At 48.0% G+C, this 23,889-nt stretch overlaps 9 protein-coding genes across 9 annotated transcripts; 5 read left to right on the forward strand and 4 right to left on the reverse strand.

Annotated features, from left to right (window-relative positions):
• Positions 1-69: 69 nt before the first annotated feature.
• On the reverse strand, positions 70-4,018 carry N7537_005586 (uncharacterized protein; the record flags this gene model as incomplete). The annotated part of the gene is made up of 6 exons (XM_056896643.1): positions 70-859; positions 921-1,014; positions 1,078-3,104; positions 3,160-3,249; positions 3,315-3,583; positions 3,662-4,018. The coding sequence occupies 6 exons, from the start codon at positions 4,016-4,018 to the stop codon at positions 70-72; spliced, it is 3,627 nt and encodes a 1,208-aa protein (XP_056752428.1).
• A 1,145-nt stretch (positions 4,019-5,163) lies between these two features.
• Positions 5,164-7,239, forward strand: N7537_005587 (WD40 repeat domain-containing protein; the record flags this gene model as incomplete). The annotated part of the gene is made up of 2 exons (XM_056896644.1): positions 5,164-6,953; positions 7,008-7,239. 2 exons carry the CDS (start codon positions 5,164-5,166, stop codon positions 7,237-7,239), a joined length of 2,022 nt encoding a protein of 673 aa, XP_056752429.1.
• Positions 7,240-7,518: 279 nt separating this feature from the next.
• Positions 7,519-8,574, reverse strand: N7537_005588 (uncharacterized protein; the record flags this gene model as incomplete). The annotated part of the gene is made up of 1 exon (XM_056896645.1): positions 7,519-8,574. The coding sequence occupies one exon, from the start codon at positions 8,572-8,574 to the stop codon at positions 7,519-7,521; it is 1,056 nt and encodes a 351-aa protein (XP_056752430.1).
• A 529-nt stretch (positions 8,575-9,103) lies between these two features.
• N7537_005589 (PRP38 family protein) lies at positions 9,104-9,757 on the forward strand (the record flags this gene model as incomplete). The annotated part of the gene is made up of 1 exon (XM_056896646.1): positions 9,104-9,757. One exon carries the CDS (start codon positions 9,104-9,106, stop codon positions 9,755-9,757), a length of 654 nt encoding a protein of 217 aa, XP_056752431.1.
• Positions 9,758-10,639: 882 nt separating this feature from the next.
• N7537_005590 (heme-dependent oxidative N-demethylase family protein) lies at positions 10,640-12,245 on the forward strand (the record flags this gene model as incomplete). The annotated part of the gene is made up of 3 exons (XM_056896647.1): positions 10,640-11,168; positions 11,232-11,697; positions 11,765-12,245. 3 exons carry the CDS (start codon positions 10,640-10,642, stop codon positions 12,243-12,245), a joined length of 1,476 nt encoding a protein of 491 aa, XP_056752432.1.
• An 895-nt stretch (positions 12,246-13,140) lies between these two features.
• On the reverse strand, positions 13,141-14,279 carry N7537_005591 (Zn(II)2Cys6 transcription factor domain-containing protein; the record flags this gene model as incomplete). The annotated part of the gene is made up of 2 exons (XM_056896648.1): positions 13,141-14,226; positions 14,274-14,279. The coding sequence occupies 2 exons, from the start codon at positions 14,277-14,279 to the stop codon at positions 13,141-13,143; spliced, it is 1,092 nt and encodes a 363-aa protein (XP_056752433.1).
• Positions 14,280-14,911: 632 nt separating this feature from the next.
• N7537_005592 (RTA1 domain-containing protein) lies at positions 14,912-15,826 on the forward strand (the record flags this gene model as incomplete). Its single annotated transcript, XM_056896649.1, has 2 exons — positions 14,912-15,083; positions 15,141-15,826. 2 exons carry the CDS (start codon positions 14,912-14,914, stop codon positions 15,824-15,826), a joined length of 858 nt encoding a protein of 285 aa, XP_056752434.1.
• Positions 15,827-16,990: 1,164 nt separating this feature from the next.
• N7537_005593 (putative nitrate reductase) lies at positions 16,991-20,361 on the forward strand (the record flags this gene model as incomplete). The annotated part of the gene is made up of 5 exons (XM_056896650.1): positions 16,991-17,272; positions 17,337-18,743; positions 18,802-18,965; positions 19,016-19,401; positions 19,454-20,361. 5 exons carry the CDS (start codon positions 16,991-16,993, stop codon positions 20,359-20,361), a joined length of 3,147 nt encoding a protein of 1,048 aa, XP_056752435.1.
• A 527-nt stretch (positions 20,362-20,888) lies between these two features.
• N7537_005594 (sugar porter family MFS transporter) lies at positions 20,889-22,753 on the reverse strand (the record flags this gene model as incomplete). The annotated part of the gene is made up of 3 exons (XM_056896651.1): positions 20,889-21,295; positions 21,351-21,633; positions 21,713-22,753. 3 exons carry the CDS (start codon positions 22,751-22,753, stop codon positions 20,889-20,891), a joined length of 1,731 nt encoding a protein of 576 aa, XP_056752436.1.
• Positions 22,754-23,889: the final 1,136 nt, after the last annotated feature.

A 23,889-nucleotide genomic window follows, 5' to 3' on the forward strand; every position in this document is an offset into this window, starting at 1 on the left:
GTTGAGCGCACCCTCACGGGTAGGCCTAGCAAAGGAAAAGAGCGTAGCAAAGTGACATCTGCCGCCGATCTAGGAGAGCTCGATTAGCTGCCCTTCCATGGGAGGGATTGCGACATCCTCGGCCGTAGGAGTGAGCAAGACGTCGGCTGGACTCGGACTGCTGGCCAAATTATCATCATTATGAACCACGACAGTATGTGGATCTTCCACTGGGCCCGCACGCTCAGCCCGAGAGTGATCATGTTCTCCAAAGGTCATCGGGTCTTTTTCGAGCGGAGTGGGAAGGGCATCTTGTAATTCACTCATAGCTTTGACCAGACCATCACCAGCCCCGTCATATGTAAGCAGGTCTTCAATGGCCGGGGCAGCAGGCTGGGTTTCCTCTGGAGCCGGAATCTCCTGACGGTCATCGTTGTCGTCAAAGTTGATCAATTGTCCTTCGACCGGAGCGGCGACGCTCAGCCCGACTGGCACAACATCTTTTTCAGGACGTTTCGCTCTAACTACGAGGCCTGCCCGGCGATAATCATCCACCACGGCGCCACCTTGTGCAAACGCTTGCCACCGGCGCACACCTTCGGCATACCGCGTTGCTTCTTCATCTACCGTAGAGGTTGCGGCGCGGGTCGGGGCTCGGGGTCGTGTTATGGGACCAACCTTTTCGTCGCGATCATCATCATCGCGGTCAAAATCATCCCAGTCGGATCCGGCGTCAAAGACCTGGGTTTTGCTGTCCTTGCCCATACCACAGAAGCAATCATGAGTGTGCGGTGGAGAGCATACACAAATACAGGGCGTGTTACAGCACTCGCGAATTTCACGGCAGCGCTGTCTGCAAGATACCCAGTCATGTTCAGAACTAATGACGAAAAAGATCAGTATTTTAGGGCATATAAACCGTGGATATTTTCGAATCTTACCCATGACATTTGCGGGGACATGGATGTCCACATGGCAAATCCTTGCCACAAGGCTTGTTGCAACCGTCGGTAATAGCGCTCCAGTCCTTAAGAGCTAGAAGAAGTGATTAGATTCTCTCTTTTTTCATTGGAGTTTTCAGACATGCTAGGGACTCACTTTGGATGAGGGTTTCTTGATTGTGTCTTGTGCAATACAGAGGCAGAGCGGAGCCAATACGGGAGTCTGGTTGATTTTCGGACATCATGTTAGTAACTGAATGCCAGAAATCGCTGTGTTTTCTAACACATTGTGCATTGCCAAATATGTAAAGACCGTATTTGGCGCGGGATAAGGCAACACAGGCTCTGTTGTCTTGTGCGAGAAAGCCAATCCCACGATGATCATTCGATCGAACAAGCGAAAGAATGACGATATCGTTTTCTTCTCCTTGGTATGAGTCGACAGTCAGTATGTTAACGTAGGGCTTGGATACGTTTTGATTCTGTGACTTCTTTCGCATGATCAACTTCCGTTGACCATTGTAGAACGTCAGGACAGTAATACTAGCTGCCGGGACTTTGTTCATCACAAGGTAGGCAAGGAGATTAACCACCATTGATGCCTCGAAGTCATTCACCTTGGACGACAGACTGTCATTGCTTTCGTGCGCGGTGTGGTCGAAAAAGAAGGATCGTTTATCTCCCATACCAGGAACTAAAGGATGATCCTGAACTGACGGGTGGTCACGAAGAATACCGCCATAGATGGGGGCCACAAGCTTTCTGATTTCTGGCACCATTCGCCTTTGTTCTTGAAGCATGGTGTACGGCATTTCGTTTAGCATCAGACGCTCAAACATAGAGACATCGAGGTGAAAAGGATCACCGGTGAGCTCATAGTCAGCACATTGACCCTTGAGCTGCTGGTGATCGCCAACTAGAATGAGATGCTGAAGTGATGGAAGGCAAGCGACTGCAACCGGGGCCTCAAGTACTTCTGCTGCCTCCTCAATCAAGATGACTCGGGAATTCAAACTCGAAACTAGCCCTCTGTATTTGCTCAGACCAGTGGTGGTCATCCCGATGATCTTTGCCTCCTGGAGAATACAATAGTCACGTTCAAATCTACCAATTTGAAAATTGGTAGCGCAGCCTTGGTAAGTTCGAGCGAGGTTCTGCACATGTTCTCCAAGGATAGTGATCAGCCGCCCATGCAAGGAGTCGTAAACGGCACCGCGATATCTCTTGTGAATCTTGTATAAGTCCTTCTCTTTTAGCAGATTTTCAACAGTTGCCCGAGAGATTTTGGTGCTGTTGGAGCTGCAAAGACCAGGCGACAATGGGAAAAAACGTGTCTTGAAAGCTGACCAGTCATCTTCATATTTTCCATGTTCAGCCTCGATCTCCTTCAGCTGCTCATACTCCAGGTCAATGTCATCATCAACGAACCCAAAGTCACCGGTGTATTCGAAGTCGAACTCCCTCACGCAGTCTGCAAGCCAAGCCGCCAAAGGATCGGTATTTGCAGGTTTGTTGGATTGATGCCATTTATTTGCGGTTTCTTGCAAGGAATCAATCTGGTCTTGGCTCAAAAGATCATGGTCCAAAAATAGAGATGCTGCAAGAGGCTGGCTGTTGTTTGATGGTGCAAGTGGTGTTAGGAGTCTGTCAAGCTCAGCCGCGAGTTTGTTCTGTTTCTTCCTCATTGGAGTCATCAAACCTCCTTCAACTGTCAATAGACCCTGGTTTTGTCTGATCTCATAAGGGGTGCGCTTGCGGATTTCAGGATCGGAGGTTCTTCCACCCAGCCGGACATAGTTCTTCTCAAACACCGAGATATGCTTTATCAGTTGATCAAGAGCATGGTTAGTTTGAGCAGCAATAATAATTGGTGGGTCCTTTGGGTCTTTGTTTGAGAGCATCATTCTTAGAGCAGCTATGGAGGTAAAGGTCTTGCCTGTTCCCGGAGGGCCCTGAATGATGGCCAGCTTTTTAGTCAACATTCGATTCAACGCTGACCATTGTGATTCATCTAGCTTCCCCATTGGCTGGGAAGGCCATCGCTCGAGGATGTCGTACTTCCTGGTGACATCGAGGGCAGACAATTCAGACAACGGCGTGAAGTCCATGGATGGCACTGTGTTGATGTATTCCGGTGCATCAATGTCTTTTACCAGACTGCAGATTTGTTCATTCAATGGAAAGCTAGATAAGGTTAGATTATCCTTTCAATGAAGGTAAGTCTGGTCTGTTGCCTGACCTTTCTTTTGACAACTTTTGCAATGCTGTTAGGGTGTGTCGATTTGCCTCAAAATATCCCGCTCGAGCCTCAACCATGATCCATTCTTGCCTAGTAGGATATAATAGTCAGTATCATCATATTTGGCAGGGCCACATGACCATGTTATCACTTACTGTGGATCGACCTCAATATCGTCTGGCGAGGCCAAAAAGAGATCGACCTCTGGGGGGTCTTTCTCAACCGCTTCCAGCAGCCGACAGGCCACGACGGCGACAACACATTTGCTCGAGAACGCATTGCGCTTAGGGGTTAGGGCAACAATTGCTCCTGGATTAAGACGGTTAGAATATGTCCAGGAAATGTTTTTGCCCGCGCGGCGAGTTGAGAATTGGATGTGCAACGCCAAGCCCGCGCGGGCTAGAGTAACACCGACAACGAAGACCTTTGATGAGAAAACGTATAAGAATTATAACCTGTAATTGCCAAGTACAAGAAAGTATTATGAGAGAGAATTACTCACCTTCTCATAGATGGAAACATCCGGAGTATCCTTCATAGAAGGGTCAGCGCGAACGCGGGCTACAGCATTTCGAAGTGGCGCAACGGAATCTTCTCGGATCAACGAATAATGGGCCGCTAGGTATTCCTCCTTGGAAGTCCAAGGTTCCGAAATGCAATTGGGGTTAAGAGCAACAACATCTCCTGGTATATCTGTCCCGAGGATTTCTTCGGTCGAGGGAAGTTCTGGCTTGGTTTGCCAACGTTTCCAAGGCCCATAGATTGGTAGGTCTGGGTCGAAGTACTGGCGAATTTCTGGATTAGCAGGCCTGACCTGCTCCTTAGGCCGATGTCCATATTGAAAGCGAAAATGGGACATGATTGTCTAAAGAATGCGTGGGGTTAGCCTATATATATATTCCAGAGGTCACTTTCGATCGTCCTTACCAAGGCTCTTTCCTGCAACCGATGCTCCCAACGCCCAGACAGATTTTATCCTTTGAGAAGTCACCCGTGGATAATTTGCCTTCTTTACAGTGAGTCTGTATGAAGCAGTGAAAAGTGGAAAGTATGGAAATGAAAAGGCGTAGAAGAAAGAGAAGTAATACCAAGCGTCGAAGACAGATCTCGCGCTGAATATGTGTCAGGTGGATGAGGTCGGACCGATTCAGATAAAAGGTGAGGAACTGCGTATGAAAACAAGTGAGGTGCCAGTGAGCAGCGGCAGAAGTCGTCTGGAAGGAAGGATGTCGAAGGATAGAAGAAACCAAATCAAAGTCGAGAGAAAGGTTGTTATACCAGATATCTTGTAGATTATGTACGTATTTGTACCTAATCTTTCCCACATATATATCTGATAGTATTACGTTCTAAGAAATGAATTCATTATGTCTAGGTACCTAGTGATATTCAACTTTCCATACAAAACCACATTGGCCGTAACAATATAGTCAAACCTCCATGGATATTTAGGGATATTCTATTTGGCAAAGAGTATGATACGACCATAATTGACCTTTACTATAATTGCATACATACATACGTACACATATATATATAAAATCCTCCTAGCAAATCTGTCGATGCTTTCCACTTTCAAGTAGTGGTAAAGGTAGGTCTTCAAGGTCATCCTCGCTATTCACAAAACGAGCTTAATATAGAGATATAGAAAATTATTATATTAGGTAGGGTACAATATCTACAATAGATATAACAATTGATGCGATTGATTCTATTTGTAGTTCAATGGGTAGTATACAGCTGAATAGCCCTTGACGCTGATTGGTCCGCCAGGCATCGGATCCATTCCCAGATTGGTCCATTTTAAGCCGCGGCGTAACTCGCGACTCTCTCCTTTGTGTACTCCGGAGCTGGAGCATAATCCCGATCTCACCGTCATTTGCCTTATTCCGGTTTGTATCGGAGTTCTTGGTTCGTTTGAAAACCCCCGACCCCCTACTTCAATTGCGGCGCGCAAACGGTAGCTACCCCACAAGTCGGACTGCCACAAGTGCCCCGATAATCATGGCTTCATTGGAGGAAGAAGAGGACCGTGACATGGGAGGTATGACAATTGTTTGTTCCAATGGCCCACCGGCCGACCTCATCAATGCCAACCTTGCTAATCATCCCCGCTATTCCCTAGGTTCCCAAGATGGAAGCTCCGACAACGAGAACGACAACGATATGGACGACACAATGCGCGACGTTGATGATGGCGAGGGTGACAATGAAAATGAAAATGATCAGGACGGGGACGGGGATGGCGATCAAGATCCGGATAGCCCCTCGAATGCGAGCCAGGCGTCGGAGGGCCCTGGCATGCAACAGAACACGAATGGCAATGCCGACAACATCGTGTTTGAACCGTTCTCCATTTACCACCCAAGTGTGCGTCCCGAATGCCTCACAGCCCGGACCTATGATGTGGTCCCAACCACCGCCGCGCCACATGCCACCTCGATCAACGCTATCACAGCGACAGCGGATATGCGTTGGGTTTTCACCGGTGGGTCGGATGGGTTCGTGCGAAAGTTCAACTGGGCGGATTCAATAAACAGCAAGCTCATGTTGACTGTGGCACAAAGACATCCCTTCGTGGATAGTGTGGTCAAAGCTGGAGTCCTGATGACATACTGGGAGAATATGGATGGTAGCCACCTGTCCCCGGTGTACTCTTTGGCTAGTCATAGCGAAGGATTGTGGCTACTTTCCGGGTTAGAATCTGGGGTGATTCGTCTGCAAACTCTCCGCCATGAAGAGGGCAAGGAAATCACCCTTCTGCGACAACATACCTCGGCAGTGTCTACATTGAACCTCACATCAGATGAAGAATCATTGCTCTCTGGTGGCTGGGATAAACGGGTCTTTGACTGGGATTTAAATACCGGTCAAGCTAGACGAGCTTTCGGTGGCAGCAGCAGACAAATATCTGCTGTGCAGATTCGACCAGAGTCCAGTCTTCCGGTCCCCAAGGACACAATCGAACCACAGCAGACCAATGGCACATATGCATCAAACTATGCTGCCCCTGGCACAGACAGCTTCACCTTCATGGATACCTCCCACGACAATGGAGATACTGGCGCAGCCGAGAACCCGCAGGCGGGCTCTCCGGCAGACTCACTCTTTGGCGGAACGGATTCATTGTTCGGCGATGCGGACGGCGGAGCTGCTGATGGCAATGAACCATCTGGTGGGGTATTTGGGGTAGATGAGGACGACGAGTTTGGCCGCGCTGTAGCCAATGGTGCTATGGCGGATGCCGACGCACCAGGAGAAGTTGATGACGAAATGCCCGCCCAACCAGACGTGGAGAATGCACAAAGCACACACAATGCATTGTCGAAGCAAACAAATATTCATACGGACGAACCACTCCAGAAAATTGAAACGAGCGATGCGGACATCCCGAATGGCCCAGTGCAGCCGGTTGTCAATGGGCTCCCTAAAGCAGAGGATCTCGAGACACCTCCACCAGCCCCAGACTTCTCACAAAATACGCAACAAGAGCAAGGTGTAACGAGCGATAATACGTTCTTGGCTGCCTCAATCGATGGGGCAATTCGAGTTTGGGACCGGCGACAGCTTGATCCTGTCGCCCGCATCACCCCCTATAATTCTCCTCCATGGTGTATGAATGCTTGTTGGTCACCCGATGGAAATTATATATACGCCGGACGCCGAAATGGCACTGTCGAGGAATACAGTCTACACAAGGGTTTGAGAAATGCCGAACGAACGTTTAAATTCCCACAGGGCAGTGGGCCGGTGACGGCACTCAAAGCCATGCCGAATGGACGTCATCTTGTCTGGTGAGTAAAAGACCACTCGGCAAGACAAAACTACTTTTCTAACCTTTCTTCCAGTGCCTCTCATGATATCCTCCGGCTCTATGATCTACAAAATGAGCAAGGCGACCAGACTTCTCGCCATTCGCCAGTTCCCTTCCTGATCATTCCTGGCCATCGGACAGGAACGATCTCTCAGCTGTACATCGACAATGCATGCCGTTACATGATCTCCACCAGCGGTAACCGGGGTTGGGAAGGAAATACCACTGAAGTCCTGCTTGGTTACGAGATCGGTGTGCCGCAGTAGGTAGGGAAATTCATGAATTATGGACACACAAAAGTATAATGGACCATAGTGACACATAATAAACGAATAGCATGACTTGAATTGCGAAGTTACGAGAAATCCACACAGTTGGATTGAAACAGACCACAAACGGGTGTGGCCAAAGGCCCAAACTCTGAAATTGAAACGATGGCCATGTAAATGTATTGTACATGGATGGATATCACAAACACCAACGCCAGTTCCCGTCCATATTTACAACTTGTACAAGACCATGTTATATAAAAAACCGAAAGATCATTACTCATCATGAATGATTTCGTCCAAGTCCAATCCCTCACAAACTTCAGCTTGCTGGGATCGCCAAGTCCCAAAATGAGGATTGTCAGCCCACTTGACATGTCCATCACGATCGCTGTCGAAATAGACATAGCCAGGCTGGTCGGCATCTGCCGATTTCGCTGCTTTGGCAGCTCCCCGAGGCCCAACCACAAGGCCACCAAAACCAGGCAAGGCAACATTGGGAACATGAGTTCTTGCCTCAACATTTCCATTCTCGATGTTATTGACAGTAATGAGATAGACTGGCGGAAGGTCTGCCTCACGGTTTGCACGAAGCGGCATCGGAATCCATGCCTCGTTGTTATATGACTCCGGGCGGTCTTTGTCGTGGCGGAGGGGTAGGGGCCGATCCAACAGCATATCATCCAGTTTGCCTGTGTCTAACAGTATACCAGGTGTTTGAACATAGAGGACGCTGTCATACTGCATGAATTGGATCTGGCCCAGGTGGAGGAGCTTGCTGTTTGTTGTAGAGTAACCTGCAGCCGTGGCTGCTGACATGTCGATGGGGAGGAGCCATATATTGTATTTGGCGCTGGCAGCGCGTAATATCGATAATGCTTTGGTAGCAGATGAGCCTAACCTTTTGGCAGACATCCTGTCCCATTGCTCTGGGTACATGAAGAGGCGGTCTTGGACGGCTGTTCCGTTTGTTGAGAGTTGTTTGAAGAAGAGAATTGCGGAGCAGATGTCTGATGGATCCGGTTCCGATAGCATTTGAAGATAAGCATAGTTTCCAGCTGCGCCGTAGTTGGGTTGACTCCCGATAATTGGTATATCTTCGTCAGCCCCATACCCCCTGTCTGACAGACCTCGTTTTAGTGGCTTTTGGAATGCGGGGCCCGACCTGTGTCTGGCTATTTGGGCAGCTTCCTGGGGTTTCAAAGCATGCTGAATATTCTTGACAGATTGCTGCTGCAAGACATATCCAGAGAGAAATAGCAATGCGGTAAATATGCAGATCACTCCCATCGACACAATGGCCGAAACTGTGGAGGACGTTAAAAGAACCATGGCCACAAGGGAGGCTGCATGGATTGAATAGAGATAATGTGATGAGACAAAATTGGAATTTCAGACATGCATGCCCCCCTGGATGACATTCAAGATATAACAACCTTGGACTATTAATCTCTAAGGATGTCTGTCTTATTGTTAGCCTTGTTTCATGACATCAGATTGTTTACGTTGTCCACGCGACTATCGATAAGTGGTCTTGGCAGTGTCACTTTACAGCATTTTGTTGGCCAAGTTGGTTATTTTTAGTCGGACATTGATCATCCCCGGTCTAGATCAATAAAATATGGACATTATTCCAGCTTGCAATTAGCACATGGAAATCAATGGTAGAGCAATGTATGATAAAGGCAGAGCCTATATACCTTTGGTGTACCGCCCACAGTCGAACCACGGCGATAAAGGCGGTGATAAAGGCGGTATCCCCCAAATCCGCATTATCGCGATGGTCCCAAAAAAGCTGCCGTAGTCCTTTTTTGGTTCTCTTCGATGCCTTGGCACTTCCGTATTCCACCTCACCTTTAACATGGCAGCTCATCGCGCCGATGCCAGCTCGTTCCTCGATAACCGCGGCTACAAGGGCCCCCTGGTCCGTGGCGTGAACCCCGCCACACTCTTTGAGAAAGCCGTGCGCGACCGCATCACCGACTCATACTATTGGAAGGAGCAGTGCTTCGGTTTGAACGCAGCGACTCTCTGTGATCGCGCAGTCGAATTGACCTCTATCGGTGGAACATATGGTGTCTCTGAGAAACCAACTCCCTTCCTTTGCCTCGCATTCAAGCTCCTGCAGCTCGGGCCTGACCGAGACGTCATCCTCGAACTACTCAATTACACCGACCCCGGCAGTGGCGACGAGGCAGAAAATCCAGATGATGCTCTTGTCAAGGAGCGAGGCGACTTCAAATACCTCCGCGCGCTTGCGGCGTTCTACGTGCGACTGACCTTCGAACCGGTCGATGTCTACAAAACCCTGGAACCACTACTTCTCGATTACCGGAAACTGAAGCGACGGGTGCGCGACACTTTCACGCTTACATATATGGATCAGTTTGTTGATGATCTTCTCACGAAGGACCGTGTCTGTGGTACTAGTCTCTGGAAGCTACCGCCGCGATCACAACTGGAGGACTTGGACTTGCTTGATGAGCGGATCAGTCCTTGTGAGCCAGAAGACTGATGAGTCCGATATCATTTTCAGCGCACAAAAACACAATCCCGGAGAAGGGGTAGCGGCCACCAGAAAAGACAAGACTTAACACGTCGGGTATAGCGAGTTTTGTCAAAGTGGCCAGTGCTGCGCACTGTCCACGGGTGCTTCCCCCATAATCAAACCGTCATCTGCCGCCAAGCCTCGGGACATTTTTACCCTTTTGGGTAACAGAAGGGCTTCCACTTCGGTATACCTGTTCCCTGTTCTTATCTCTTCTTGTTTGACTGCAGAATCAATTCATTCAAGACAATGATTCTCGCGTTCTATCCATATTGGATAGTGTAGGAAGTGAGTTGACAGCTAAACCATCACCTCCGAACAATAGCAAACTACACGTCTCTAGTATATATTGATAGCGTCGTAAACTCGAAAAACTGGCGTTCCTGATCTACATGCACCTTGTCTACTTTCGTATCCTATGTGTATGGTAGAACACATGATAAGGAGATCTGGAAAGAGTAACATGATAGGCATACCCTGGCTCTCAATAAACCGCCTGTGACGTCGATGCAGCGGAAACGAGCATAAACCACCGGTATTTCCACTCCCAACACGGAAATCCAATGGAGCAAGAAGACAAAAGAAGCTATCCGACGCGTACCTCTTGTCACTCTGAATGGATGCGAAATTCACCCCCGCTTCGGACATCCTCCATCTAAGTGCAACAATATCCGAACATGCTTTGCCCACTGTTAGTCCAGAGAGTACTTATTCACCTGGCCCCCGTACGTCCATAGATCTGTACTCAATTTTGCGAAGCCTGCCCTCTGCGACTGCTGTGATATAACCCCCGTATATTGAATCCCCATCCACCTCCGGCCTGCCCTAACTCGTATGGATTGAGCCGCTATGGATTTTCTGTCTATCCCAGAGAATATCTGGCGAGTTGGACTCATCCTACTAGTTGCCACTGGCGTTTACGCCGTCGTTGATCGGACATTTGGCAGATCTCTCTTGGCTAGTGTTAAGTTGCGTGGTCGAAAACACTCAACTGCTCGAACACCGCCACGATCTTTCTCTCCGGACAAGAAAGCTGCAACAAGCCCAACTGCCCCATTTAGCTATGACAATGTTCTCCCACCCCAACGCAGACATACCCTTGCAGACCTTAATTGTGATACCGCACCCAGACGCGACGTGCACGAAGATGAAGTGCGTCGGTATATCCTACCCATGAGCGCCGACTATAAAACCAGCCCGGGCGACAAGTATACACCGATGGGATTCTCAGTGGCAGAGGTGAAAGGACTTGGGGACTTTCCGGACTATGCGACTTTAAGTGGAGTTCCGCTTCCTAGCCCATATCCCAAATTCAATATCGAAAAGGCACTGCCTCGGCCGTATCGTCCATTCCGGTGGGCGTATCACCAAACTATGTGTACGTCTGATAGAAAGTTGAACAAGTATGATTTGAAACTGATTCCCTCTATTCAAAAAATAGCCTTGACCAAGCTCGAGAAAGACTGGTGGATCGAGCTTGAAAGTACATACAAGAGCCGCATCGCCCAGCGCAAAGAACTCTACGTCAAAAATGGCAAGGAAGTCCTCGATGCCATGCCAGGCTCCGAGCTTGCATGCAAGGAGCTAATGGAAATGGTCTTGCAATTTATCTGCGCCCGATACCCACAGTACTTCACACTGGTTGACAAGCGCGTATTGCAGAACAAGATCCTTGGTACCGAGCAGGATGTCACAGCCATGCCCCCTCTCGAAGTCCTTCTGGAGAATGTCCCAGAGGACTTTGCAATTATGCTTCGTGATGAAAAGACAGGATTTTATTTCCTGCGTGCGGCTGTGATCTGCTCCGCGCTAGGGTGGAACGTTGCGTCAAAGGTTGGGAAGCAGCTCCATGAGATCCATCAGCCGATTCCGGACTATAAAGAGAAGATGCAGTTCTCGATGGATCGGTATGTTGGTGTTGTTTCAAGTGGAGATACGGTATTATCAAAATGCTAACGCGAGAGCTTGGTTTAGGTTTTTCACCAAGATGCCAACTGAGAAACCAATTCAGCGAGGCTCGTGGGGCCTGGAAATTGGACAACCATTGTACATGCCACCCGGGGACCCTCACGAACTGCAGCGGCTATCTCAGCGGGCTGATTTGACCATTGATGAGTGTCATCTGCGAGTGGACTGGCAGACTCTCAGGCGTCTGCCCTTGTCCGGTGCAGTCATTTTCAATTTCAAGGGGCTTTTTACTCCAGTCACGGAATTTCGTGATGAGCCTGGGGTACCTGGCTTGGTGGTGAAGCTTGTTACGGAGGGAAAGAAGAACCTTATGGACTACAAGGGTGTTTGGCATGTGCAGCATGTTGTGCTTCCTAAGTTGGAGGAATGGGCGGAGAACCAGAAGGAGAACGGGTTAGTTCCAAAAGATTGGGAAGTATCTACTTTGGATGATAGTCCATGGTTTAAGGGTTGGCAGGAGAAGTGGCATCGGCAGCAGGGATTTTAGGCGGTTGATATGTGATTGTTCGCTGTTTTTATTTCTTTTATCCTAAGGTGCAGGTATCGTTTATGATCCTCCTTCATTAACTTGCTTAGTTTCATATAACATACAAACGAATAATGAAGTACTAATTTATATCGTGGATCAGACGAGAACATTCTACACGGTTGTACTATCTTGTGGATCCTGAAATAGTTGGGAGTTGGAGTCAACTTACTATGAGCTTGTAGATTACGCTGGAATTAGCAAGATGGCGGTTAGTAGGTTACCTATTGAGGTTGTGTTATAATTTTGTTGAACGCTTCTTTATATCGAGAGTGAAGTTTGTGACAAAAATGGTGTTCACTTCGTAACCTGAGTTTGCTCTCTCGTAAAATTCCCCCGTAGGAGAAAGGAGAAATGCCCAAACTTCAGCAAGATGCTAATTGGCCGTTCAAAACTTTCGATCAAACTCAGTTTCAAGTGAAATATGTTGGAGGTGACACTCTGGGTCACACCAGTCTCGGTGAAGCTTCACTCTCAGGGCCAGTTCCTTCTAGTCTGCAGTCATTGAAATTGGTTCCATATTGGCTGTTGGATTGTTGCAGATGTTTGTGGCTGAGGGGAAAGTAAGAGAAGGAGAGTAAAAAGCAACGTATTAACCACAGGATGGGGGTGGTGATTGAAAACTCCCTGAATCATTGTCGCGCACGAGTCGCAGATCAGATTCAATGGCAACGACAGTGGGAGGATTGTGGTCTCTACATAGAAGAAACCCGCATATCTAGAATCTTACTCGGGTAGAAAGCCTTCTCTCTCCAAACAGAGCCTAGTCAAAATTGTATGAGGCTCGAGGCTCCCAACTCATAGTTATCAATATTCACAGTTTTTAATGGCGACTCCGCGAGCAGTCATTCCGTTACTATTGTACAGAAATTGACGCCATCACGGATTGCCGTGGCCAATGAAGCCATTCTTCCCACTGGGGCCCAAGATACTGAGTGATTGAATCAACCATATACTTGCCGCCATCACAGAATACCCACGAGTGTTTGTGTGTATCCACAAGGGCGCCGAAATGCGCCAAGATAACCAAAGCCTCACATTTCCTCTGCGCAACCAGATCAATGTATTCGCGAGGGACAAGTATCGGCCATGCAATGAGGATATCTAAGCTATTGGACCCTGGAACTTGACTGTCGATCAAAGTGATGACGGACTGCAAGGCCTGGATAGCCTGTTCGTATGTTTTTGTAGTAGTGCCACTGTGACCAAGACCTTTGATGCGATCTAAAAGGAGATGGCAAACCGGACCTAGACTTTCGTTCTCTGAAGGAATCCTTGCTCCGAGATCCAAGACTGGTCTCAGTGCTGTTTGCTGTAAAAGTTGCCATCTCCCCCCACCTGCGACAGTGCGGACTCCGTAGTGTAACACGACATACTGAACGAATTGGTCAAGAAAACCTTCAAAGTCATTGTCTCGATAGACTAGTGTCTCACAGAGCATATGCAGCCCGAGAATGCCAGCGAATAAGAAAATCGCGACGTAGTTGTTGTCATCGATTTGCGATGATGAGCTGTTGAATGAGCTCAGTGCGTAATTCTGCAGCTGGGTAGAGTGGTGCCGGTAGAAATCCCGCTGTCCTGGTCTAACGATGCTGAGATGCAAAGAACTCAGAGATAAAAGCTCGTTCATGAGATATGGCGCACCAATGCCATACCGCAAAATATCTTGGAAGGGGATATTAGAATTGTTGAATGTTTTCATAGTCTCTGAACCGAGATCGTGAACAAGCTCCACATGGAGCATATTAACGGGAGCATCTTCAGGATTATTGCTGGGTTCTTGGGCGGGCGAAGAAGCCACAGCAGGTGATGCAACAGCGGGTGATGCAGTAGTAGTTTCACTTCTAACACTGCGAGACTGTTCGGTAGGCACAGGCTCCACAAACTCGCAGTGTCGCTGCGAACTAATACAGTTGGAACATATTGGTCTTTTCTCATCACACTGAGCGAGGTCAGCAGCTGCATGTAGGCGGTTGTAAGATGACAAACCTTCATGTGGCGGCGCTTGCATTCAATGCAGCCATTTCGAGATTTTTTATGTGATCTTCGGGCCATTTTTGCCACGCTGTGATATAGAAAAGGATACGGCTAGGGCCGAAAGTCTTGGTTCCGATACGCGAGTAGTATATTTCAGACCCTTGGGCCCATAGCGGAGGTAAATGGTGCAGCCTAGATAGCCTTAGACAGTCTGCAGTATGCCCAATCTCTGGGCCCACATAAACTATACCGCCAAACCACTTGAAAAGTCTTGGATGACTTTCAAAGTCGAGGTGAGGTTGAAAAAATGTGAGAATACGCGTATGCACAGACCATGTCTCCACTTTCATTAAGGTTAAAGGCCTTGGCGCTCGGCGGCTCCGCCATTTTTGGTATGGACCATATAAAATACATTGGGCCGGCCTATTCAAATATTTAATTATATGATATTAAACTCTTTCGCGTAAAAGTTTATATGCTTAGGTCAAATATCGTACCAGCTTTTGTAAAATCTGCTTTGTTTAAATCTCACCCAGGCACCCATCACTTTCATTTTACCACTCTCAACCCTGTGATCCACAAGCAATAAAAAACTTAAATCTCAATCAGTTCTCCATTTTGTGAGAAAGACACTTGTCACTGTACACGATATGGGTGAACTTAAGCCTTACAGAGGGGGCTACTATCTTTGGAAATATGTCCCCTCGCTCCCAGCAGCAATCATCTTCTTGGTACTTTTTGTCGCTGCCACAACTTTTCACTTTTGGAAACTCCACCGAACAAAAGCCTGGTTCTGCCTTGCATTTTCTATTGGGGGACTATGTACGTATACTGGGAATCTGGCCTAGTCGAACATCGCTGACTGGCTTCCTCATAAAGTCGAAGTTATCGGTTACGTCGGACGAGCCGCTGCGAACAACAAAACAGACTCTGTGATCATTTTCGCTATTCAGAATGTCTTTCTACTCCTTGGACCTACCCTTTTCGCAGCCTCTGTATATATGACTCTCGGGCGAATCATCCGCAGCGTCCACGCCGAGAAACACTCGCTTGTTCGGATCAACTGGCTAACCAAGATATTCGTGATGGGCGATGTCGTATCATTCCTTGTGCAAGGCGGTGCATCTGGCCTGATGGCTACGGGAAATAACGTGAAAATGGCCTCAAACATTGTGATCGCAGGTCTCGTCATCCAGGTCGCTATGTTTGGTCTGTTCATTTTCACATCGATTGTCTTCGAGGTTCGCATGCGTCGATCACCCACGACAGAGGCCTTTGATGAGAGAATCGACTGGATGAGCCGAGTGCGCACACTCTATGCTGTCAGTGCGCTTATCCTGATTCGGAGCATTTTCCGTGTTGTGGAGTATGCAGCTGGGGATGATGGATATCCACTTACTCACGAGTGGATGCTCTATGTGTTCGACTCTGTGTTGATGATAATTTCTATGCTCGTCTGGGCTATCTGGTATCCCGGAACAATGCCGAGAATTATAGTGCCGGACCAGGAGACAGTCACAGAAGTAGCCGCCGACCTAAAATTAAAGGAGGACCGAGGTGCATAGGCATGTGTCTACTTCAATCCATAACTCTTGCTCGTTGTTATCTTACTTGCTTCCGAGTATTTTCTGAATACTCAATGTCTAAGTTCCAAGCTACATCCTGTGGACACTAAACTAAATCCTCAAAATTGCATACTTACCTTCTTTGAGCTAGACTTAGCTGTATGTCTTCGGATCCAACCAAAGGTTCGAAATTATGCGCATGTAACCTTGTACTATCCATTTGAACATGCACAGAAATCCGACGTACCTAGACATAATGTGTGTGCACAAACAACTAAACTTTGGGAAATGTCGCAGATAAGAAAGAGCAATGTAAGACTATTATCCCCAGCAGCAGGCGGCATAGTGGTAACAGGTTGCACCTGTGTACTTCGAGGGAAGTGCCGAAGATCTTCCACTACCTGGACTGTTCCGGTTCGACTCCGGTCACTCTCACGCTTATCCCCTCTTTCTTCTTCCTCTCTTCCATCTTGCTTCTTTTTATCACCAAAGGATATATGCTGAGACTAATGCCTAAGGCATTCATAGGTGACACCTGAGGAGTTGGAAAATAAAAAAACTTCCTCTCTTTTTCCTTTAATTGGCTGCGCTCTCCTTGCGTATACACGGGTAAGGATGAGCAGCCAACACAGAAGCACCACTATCGATAAAGTCACCGTGAATGTGGCAATACGTTACATTGTTCACAGCCCGACGATTGGGGATGATCTCCTGCAGATCAACGGTTTTAGCATTGACCAATCATGTACCTTGTTGCGGATCCACCCACAGTTCGGGTTGTATGCATATGGTGAATCTGCAGACTTTGACAGATGCTAAAAGATATGCAGGAAAAGACCGAGGAAATAAAATATCCCTTAAGAATACATTAAGTCTTGTGTCTTTTGTTTTCGAAAGGAGATTGTTAAGATAACCCCGAATATGTGGACATCCCTTCTGGGACTGTCTGCGTAAGGTTATCATGACGTATGTTGACTAATGGTCATATGTGGCAGGTATGCCTCCGCTGTAGTTTCTGAGTGGCTAGGAGCAAGGGAAAAAGCTACCTCTTCGCCCATATTAGCACGGAGTACTCGTGTACGTTTGAAATTATCACAGTGCCTGCTATACATCGTCTAAGATTTGCGAAAGTACCCGCTGCGACTATGTGCCATGAGTTCCGATATGGCAACAAATCCACACTACACACGTCCGATGCGCAGTCATGGTGGTTCTTCTAGGGACGACGTCCTAAATGAACCAGATTGGGCTATAACCCACACCCACCGAATTGGGTTTCGCGATCGCGATGATCGCCATCCAGCTTACACACATATTGGAGATGACTGGAATCCGGAGCAGGAGCGGGAATTTTTAGCTCAGGCAAAGCAAGAAGCCGAGGAGCTTAGCAAGAAGCTGGGAGAACACGATCTGATCAACGTTCGCGATTATATGGAGAAGCAAGAGGTGCGCTCTAGTGTCTCTCAAACATCGTTATTAGCCCTTAATCCCTGACTTTTTCCCTTCCTAGGACTATCATTTGAGGTTACCTCAGAAACACCCGCCGGGCTGGCGCTACGTGCTTCACACTACGGAGGATTTCATAAAGTACCAGCAGGACTGGCCTGTCAACGTGAAGAGACGTCAGCGGGAGGAAGGAAATGAGAGGAATCAGAAGGGGAATGAAAACGATAAACAGACACCACAAAAGGAACACGAGTGGAGAAGGGGCCGTGGCGAGAATGAGACGCACAACGAAGCACATGCCACAGACCAACAATACCACCATGATGACAGCGAGGGGAGGGAGAAAGATCAGGAAAAAGGTCCACAGGACAAGTACTCACCACAAGAGTTATCTTTACTGCGCCTATTACAGTCGGAGAGCGATTACATAAAGACACTGAAAGAGAATGATGGCAACATCAAGTCCCCAGGCAATTTACCGAAAGAGCAGGAGATATCTATTAACGAGGATGACCAATTCACTCCCGACAATTGGATTCCCCGATCTTCCTACCTCATCCGCCTAACCGGTAAACATCCGCTCAATGGCGAGCCACAACTGCAAGCCCTCTACGAAGCGGGTCTCATCACCCCAAATTCACTACATTATGTTCGCAACCATGGTCCTGTGCCTCATCTTCTGTGGGAAACCCACCAACTTGATATAGAGGGCGGAAAGCTGGTCTTATCGATGGACGATCTCGCAAGCAACTATAAAACTATCAACATTGCGGTAGCAATGGCATGCGACGGGAACCGGAGGAAAGAGTTAAATATGATAAGACGCTCCAAAGGTTTTAATTGGGGTGCTGGAGCCATTAGTTGTGCGTTCTGGAAAGGCCCTCTGCTGCGCGATGTGCTTCTAGCCGCTGGTATCCAGAGCCCTGATCCTCTCCACGAAAAGCGTCTACGTTGGGTCCATTTTGAAGGCGCTGATGACCTCAGAGAGGCTAAGTACGCGACATCCATTCCATTGGAATATGTGATGGACTCCGAAAACGACGTGATTTTGGCATACGAAATGAATGATGTGCGATTGCCACCAGACCATGGTTATCCAGTCCGCCTAATAGTCCCCGGCTATGTCGGTGGGCGTTGTGTCAAATGGCTCCAGAGGATCTGGGTCTCTGACAAGGAGAACGATAGCCATTTTCATATTTGGGACAACAGGGTGCTACCTAGTTTTATTCGGGATAAAGACTCAGAGTTTTCACAGGTGATGTTCCATCACCCAAGTACAGCTTGCAACGAACAGAACCTCAACTCAATTATCGTAAAACCTGGACATGGCGAGACGATTCCTTTGTCTGATGTGAATAGTAATCGGACATATCGTATAGCAGGTATTGCGTACGATGGTGGCGGTCATGAAGTCCAGAGAGTGGAAGTCAGTCTTGACGGTGGGAAAAGTTGGTTATACTGTGTCCGCAAGGTGAGCCTGCCCATTCACCGGTGCCAGTAACGCGCCAGTTATTAAACTGCACGTTCAGTTCCCCGACTACCCCGTCCGCCATGGAAACAAATTTTGGACATGGCTCCATTGGTATGTGGATGTATCATTGCCGCATCTTGTTCGAGCCGAGAGCATCATCGTCCGGTGCTTCAATGTTTTCAAGAATACACAGCCGGAGGCGCCGACATGGAATATTATGGGGCAAGTCTCCGCCACTACTCTTTGGGTGGCTATTAACTGATTCTGCATAGAATGATGAACAATTGCCGGTACATCGTCCGTCCAGAGATTTTAGACGACGAAGGAAACTGCTCGGTGCTGTACTTCCGACATCCCTGTGAGCCCGGTACAGGGGCGGGAGGCTGGATGAGGCCCTCGACAGAGAATCGCATCGAGAGTATCAAGCACGAGGCGGCATCACCGCAAAAGCAATTCACACGTGAGGAGATTGAAAAGCATAACAAGGAAAATGACTGCTGGATTATTATCAATGGCAAGGTCTACGATGCGACAAGGGTGCTAGATTGGCATCCTGGTGGCAAGGCACCTATCATGGCACACGCGGGTAGGGCACATCCCGATACCACAGATGAATTCGAGAGTATTCATGATGACTACGCAGAGCAGAAGCTGAGCGGTACTATATAATCATTCCCCTGTTTGTTAACATATTGACTGACTGAACACAGAATGCGTCCTCGGTGTTGTTACCGAGAAGGCAATTGGGTTCATCAAGAAGCAGGCCGAAGACGCGGCCAAAGAAAAAGCCAACTCCTCAAATAAGAGCTTACAGACTGTATTTAACCGTCATCGGTGGAATGTCGTTCGCTTTGGGGGAAAGGAGCAGCTTTCTGAGGACACTCGTCGATATACTTTCGTGCTTCCAGCGTATACCAAAAAGCTCGGTCTCGGCACCTGCCAGCATCTTCAACTGGGCTTCCATTTCAGTGATCGACTTGTCATCAGGCCATACACACCCACGAGGCCAATTTTCGAGAGAGAAGAAGATGGCACATTTGACCTTGTCGTCAAGACATACGCCCCAGATCAATCCCAGCCAGGCGGAACGATGAGCAACATCCTCGACTGTCTGCGTCCTGGTGAGGAAGTTGAAGTCAAGGGGCCTTCGGGCGAGATCAGGTACATCGGCCAAGGTAAGTTCATGATCGACGACAAAGGATATCACTTCCACAATGTGAGTCTTGTCTTGGGAGGATCCGGTATCACCCCCGGGTACCAGCTTATCTCACGTATCCTACGTGCCAAGGATCAGGGTATAGAAGAGGACAAGACAAATCTCAAGGTCATCAATGCGAACAAGACCGAAGACGATATACTATTGAGGGATGAATTGGAAAGATTTGCCGAGGAGCATCCGGATCAATTAAAGATCACTCATGTTCTGTCGAATCCAAATGATAATTGGAGAGGAAAGAAGGGTCATGTTTCCAAGGACATTCTACAGAAATATGCATTTGGACCCGAGAAAGGGAATCTGGCGCTGCTTTGTGGTCCTCCGGCTATGGTTCAGAAGGCTGTGCTTCCGGCACTTCGGGAGATTGGGTACAAGGAGGATGAAAATTTGTTTGGATTTTAACTCTGTTGCCCTTAATTTGAGACAATCTGGCATACCAATTGGATATAATTTGCCTTGGTTGTACTTAGTCTTTGGCAATAGCTATCTCAGAGAAGTGAGGCCCTGCCTCAACGGCTAAAAGATGACATTGACAAGTACACACCATTCATACAACCTAGAGTCACTAAAGGATCGCTTGCAAAAACTCAGGTATTAGTTCCAAGGTTGTTAGGTAATATCCAAGGGGCCTTTACAATCATCCCTCATTTCTCAATCTTGCTGGTTTCTACCGTGTCATCAAATACCCCTAGACTCCACAAGTATTTGAATGACTTGGAATATCATATCCTGGGGAACGCAAACTGTGATTGGACATATAATAATATGCATTATCTTGGTGGTTTATTGTCGCGTCCTAGTATTACGCGAATAACGTAGTTATCGCAATACTAGAACGATTGCTATTCAACTTCATCCGGCCAAATTATATTGATATAACAACACTTGAATCCACCTCCCAAATTCCATACACATCATCGCGCAGGTACTCAAGCCTTGGTAGACTCAACCTCGATGTGATCGGTATCAATTTGCTTCTCACCTTTGAGATCCTCCAATATCTCAACTCCAGCAAGACCAAGACTCTCGTTGATCCGCATCATGCGCAGGCGATCGGCTTCAGCAATGCTATTATTATCGCCACCGAAGAAGACATCCAACTCCTCAAGTGTCTTGTCCTTGGTCTCAGGGGCAAACTTCCAAATGAACAGGCCACCCAAAGCACTAAAGATGGCGAAGAAGATATAAGTACCATACTTCATTGAGCCCAGCATATCCTTAGTGGTAAGACCAATAATGAAGTTGAACATCCAGTTGGTAGAAGCGACGATCGAGACACCGCGGGAGCGCTGACTGTTGGGGAAAATTTCCTGAGCCAACACCCAAGCGACGGGTCCTATTCAATAAGTGTTAAAGGATGAGACATATGAGCTGGTAGCGTGCTGACATACCCCAAGAGTAAGCAAAGTTAACAGCGAAGAGCCAGATGAAAGCAATGGCAACCCAGCCTTGCGGTCTGGCAAGGCCCTCGTTCAGATCCCACTTAGGCTCGTATATACCCTCCACGATAGCGACAACAATGTGACAGAGGAACATGCCGACAGCACCGACAATTAGGAAGGTCTTGCGGCCGAACTTGTCGAGGTAAAGGACGGTAGGTAGGGTGAAGACAATCTGCAGGATACCAGTCACACCAGTGGCTAGAAGGGTTGTCTTCGTGGAGGAGAAGCCGAACTAAGAAAAAGTAAAAGAGTTAGAATTTACTTTGTAAAGCAAAACCAAAGGGGTGTTTGAGAAAGAAGGAATTACTTACTGAAGAGAAAATCTGGGGCGCATAGTAGAGCACCGCGTTGATACCAGTGAACTGCTGGAAAACCATCATACCGCAACCGAGCATCAGGCGCTTGAACATGTTGGGAGCAAACAGAGCTTTCCAGGGAGCCCATATACCCCCGGATCCAACAACTTCACTCTCCGTCTCTTCATCGAACATAACAGCAGCCTTGATCTCAAGGTACTCAGCACGAACAAGTGGATCAGTCACAGGCAGGCGACGCAGCTTAGAGATGGACTCCTTAGCCTCCTCATCACGGTGCTTCATCATCAACCAACGCGGCGAGAAGGGGAAGAAGAAGAGACCAAAGAACAGAATCCAAGCCGGGATAATCTGCAAAGCCAAAGGAAGTCTCCACGCGATGGTCTTCTGACCCAAGCAGGTGTGACCATGGTTCTGCGCGGCATTGTATGTGCCACTAATCAGGTAGGGGTCCGAGATACCCTCTGGCTTACAGGTGTTGCCGCCAACGAACTGCATACCATAGTCAAGCCAGAAAGAAATGGCCGTGCCGATAGTGATGGACAGCTGCTGCAGGGAAACAAGGGATCCACGCAGCTCAGGGGGGGCAATCTCGGCTTGGTACAGTGGGATAACCATACTGAACATACCGATGCCAACACCACCGATGATTCTCCCGGCGAAGAAGTACGCAGGGTTCTGTGCACCCGCCTGAAGACCAGTGCCCAAGGTGAAGATGACGACGGCAACCATCATGGCATACTTACGTGAAATACGATCTGCGAGAATACCGTTGATCAAAGCACCAGCCCAGGCGCCAAGCTCGAGAGCCGACACCAACCAACCCTGGATCGTCGATCCCATGAACGTGGGGAAGTGGTTTTGGAAGTTCTCCATGACGAGAACAGGACCCATCACACCCTGATCGTATCCATACATGATGCAACCCAGCGAGGCAAACAAACAAGTGAAGAAGACATATGGGTTGGAAATAAAACCTTTGAGACCATGAGGTTTCTCTGCGTTGGTACGGCCCACCACAGACTGACTGACTGCCATCTTGAAGACAAATCTGGGGAACGAGATAGAACAGAAAAATGGAATCTAACCAAAGGAGAAAGGCGGGCTAAGCAGGGGGATTATATAGTGCAGGCCGCATTTCCAGCCTCAAATATTTCTCCTTCCTCGCCTTATTCTGGGGTTAGACCCACGAGTGGCATTTCCCCGGAAGGACAAAACGCACAGTGAGAACCGAGCATTCCCAAAAATATACGGGACTCTCGATCATTCGATGGCATGTGCCGGTTTAAGGGACCAATAGCACGCTAGGGCCAAATTCGAATGCTAGACCGACATTCGGAGATGCCATTATCCGGACACACGAGAACGCATATAAAATTGTCGGACGCCAAGGTAAGCCACAAACCAAAAGAAGCATCACGCCAACAGGCTCGGCATTGGCTGGGTGCCTTGGACCCGAAGCTCTCAGAGAACAAGCCTCCAGGTCTGAGAGCGCCATGGCTTGGCTGAATTGGGTTGTGATTCGTTAACAGAGTCTCAGCTTGAATCCTTTTAGTATATCCGTGTCATCCAACCGCATGAGAAGATATCTAGTGCTTACCGCACCGACAATTTGGGTGCATTTAGATACTACATGACCCCCGCAAATCCGACAATTGACCGATGCCAGTTATTAAAATCAATGAGGGTACATAAGCCACATCGTGGGTTTCTGTTCGTTTGTTATGGCTTTACAGATTGAAATCACACGTGAGGAGCAAAAAGGAGAAAAGCAGGAAGAAAAAAAGGAGTACAGGGGCCGGTAAATCTTCGGGTTTGCTAGAAGCCCTAATCGATTGATGGGTTCTTAATGTTCAAATGTTCCAATTCTACAGCCACAATTCCACAAATTTGCTGGCTTTCGACTTTTAGCCTTGGATTATAAAAAGCTAATAAATTAAAAAAGCCCAATTTCGGGCTAGTGGGCTCTGTTTCGGCATTGTCTTGGCTCGGGATTGGCCAAAAACTTCGGGGAACCGAGCGGACGCGTGGTCTTCCGGGGGTTTCCCATGGGGTTTTCCCACTTTGCCAGTTCCAGTTGCTCGGTGAGTTGATTCCGGGGATGAAATCTGGGGATTGTATACACTTCTATACTTACACCTTTCTTCGATTTGTGACTCATAACCTGGTGGCTG

This window comes from Penicillium hordei (genome assembly GCF_028827395.1).
Source record: "Penicillium hordei strain IBT 12815 chromosome Unknown utg000003l_segment0_segment0, whole genome shotgun sequence".
Classification (NCBI taxonomy): Eukaryota; Fungi; Ascomycota; class Eurotiomycetes; order Eurotiales; family Aspergillaceae; genus Penicillium; species Penicillium hordei.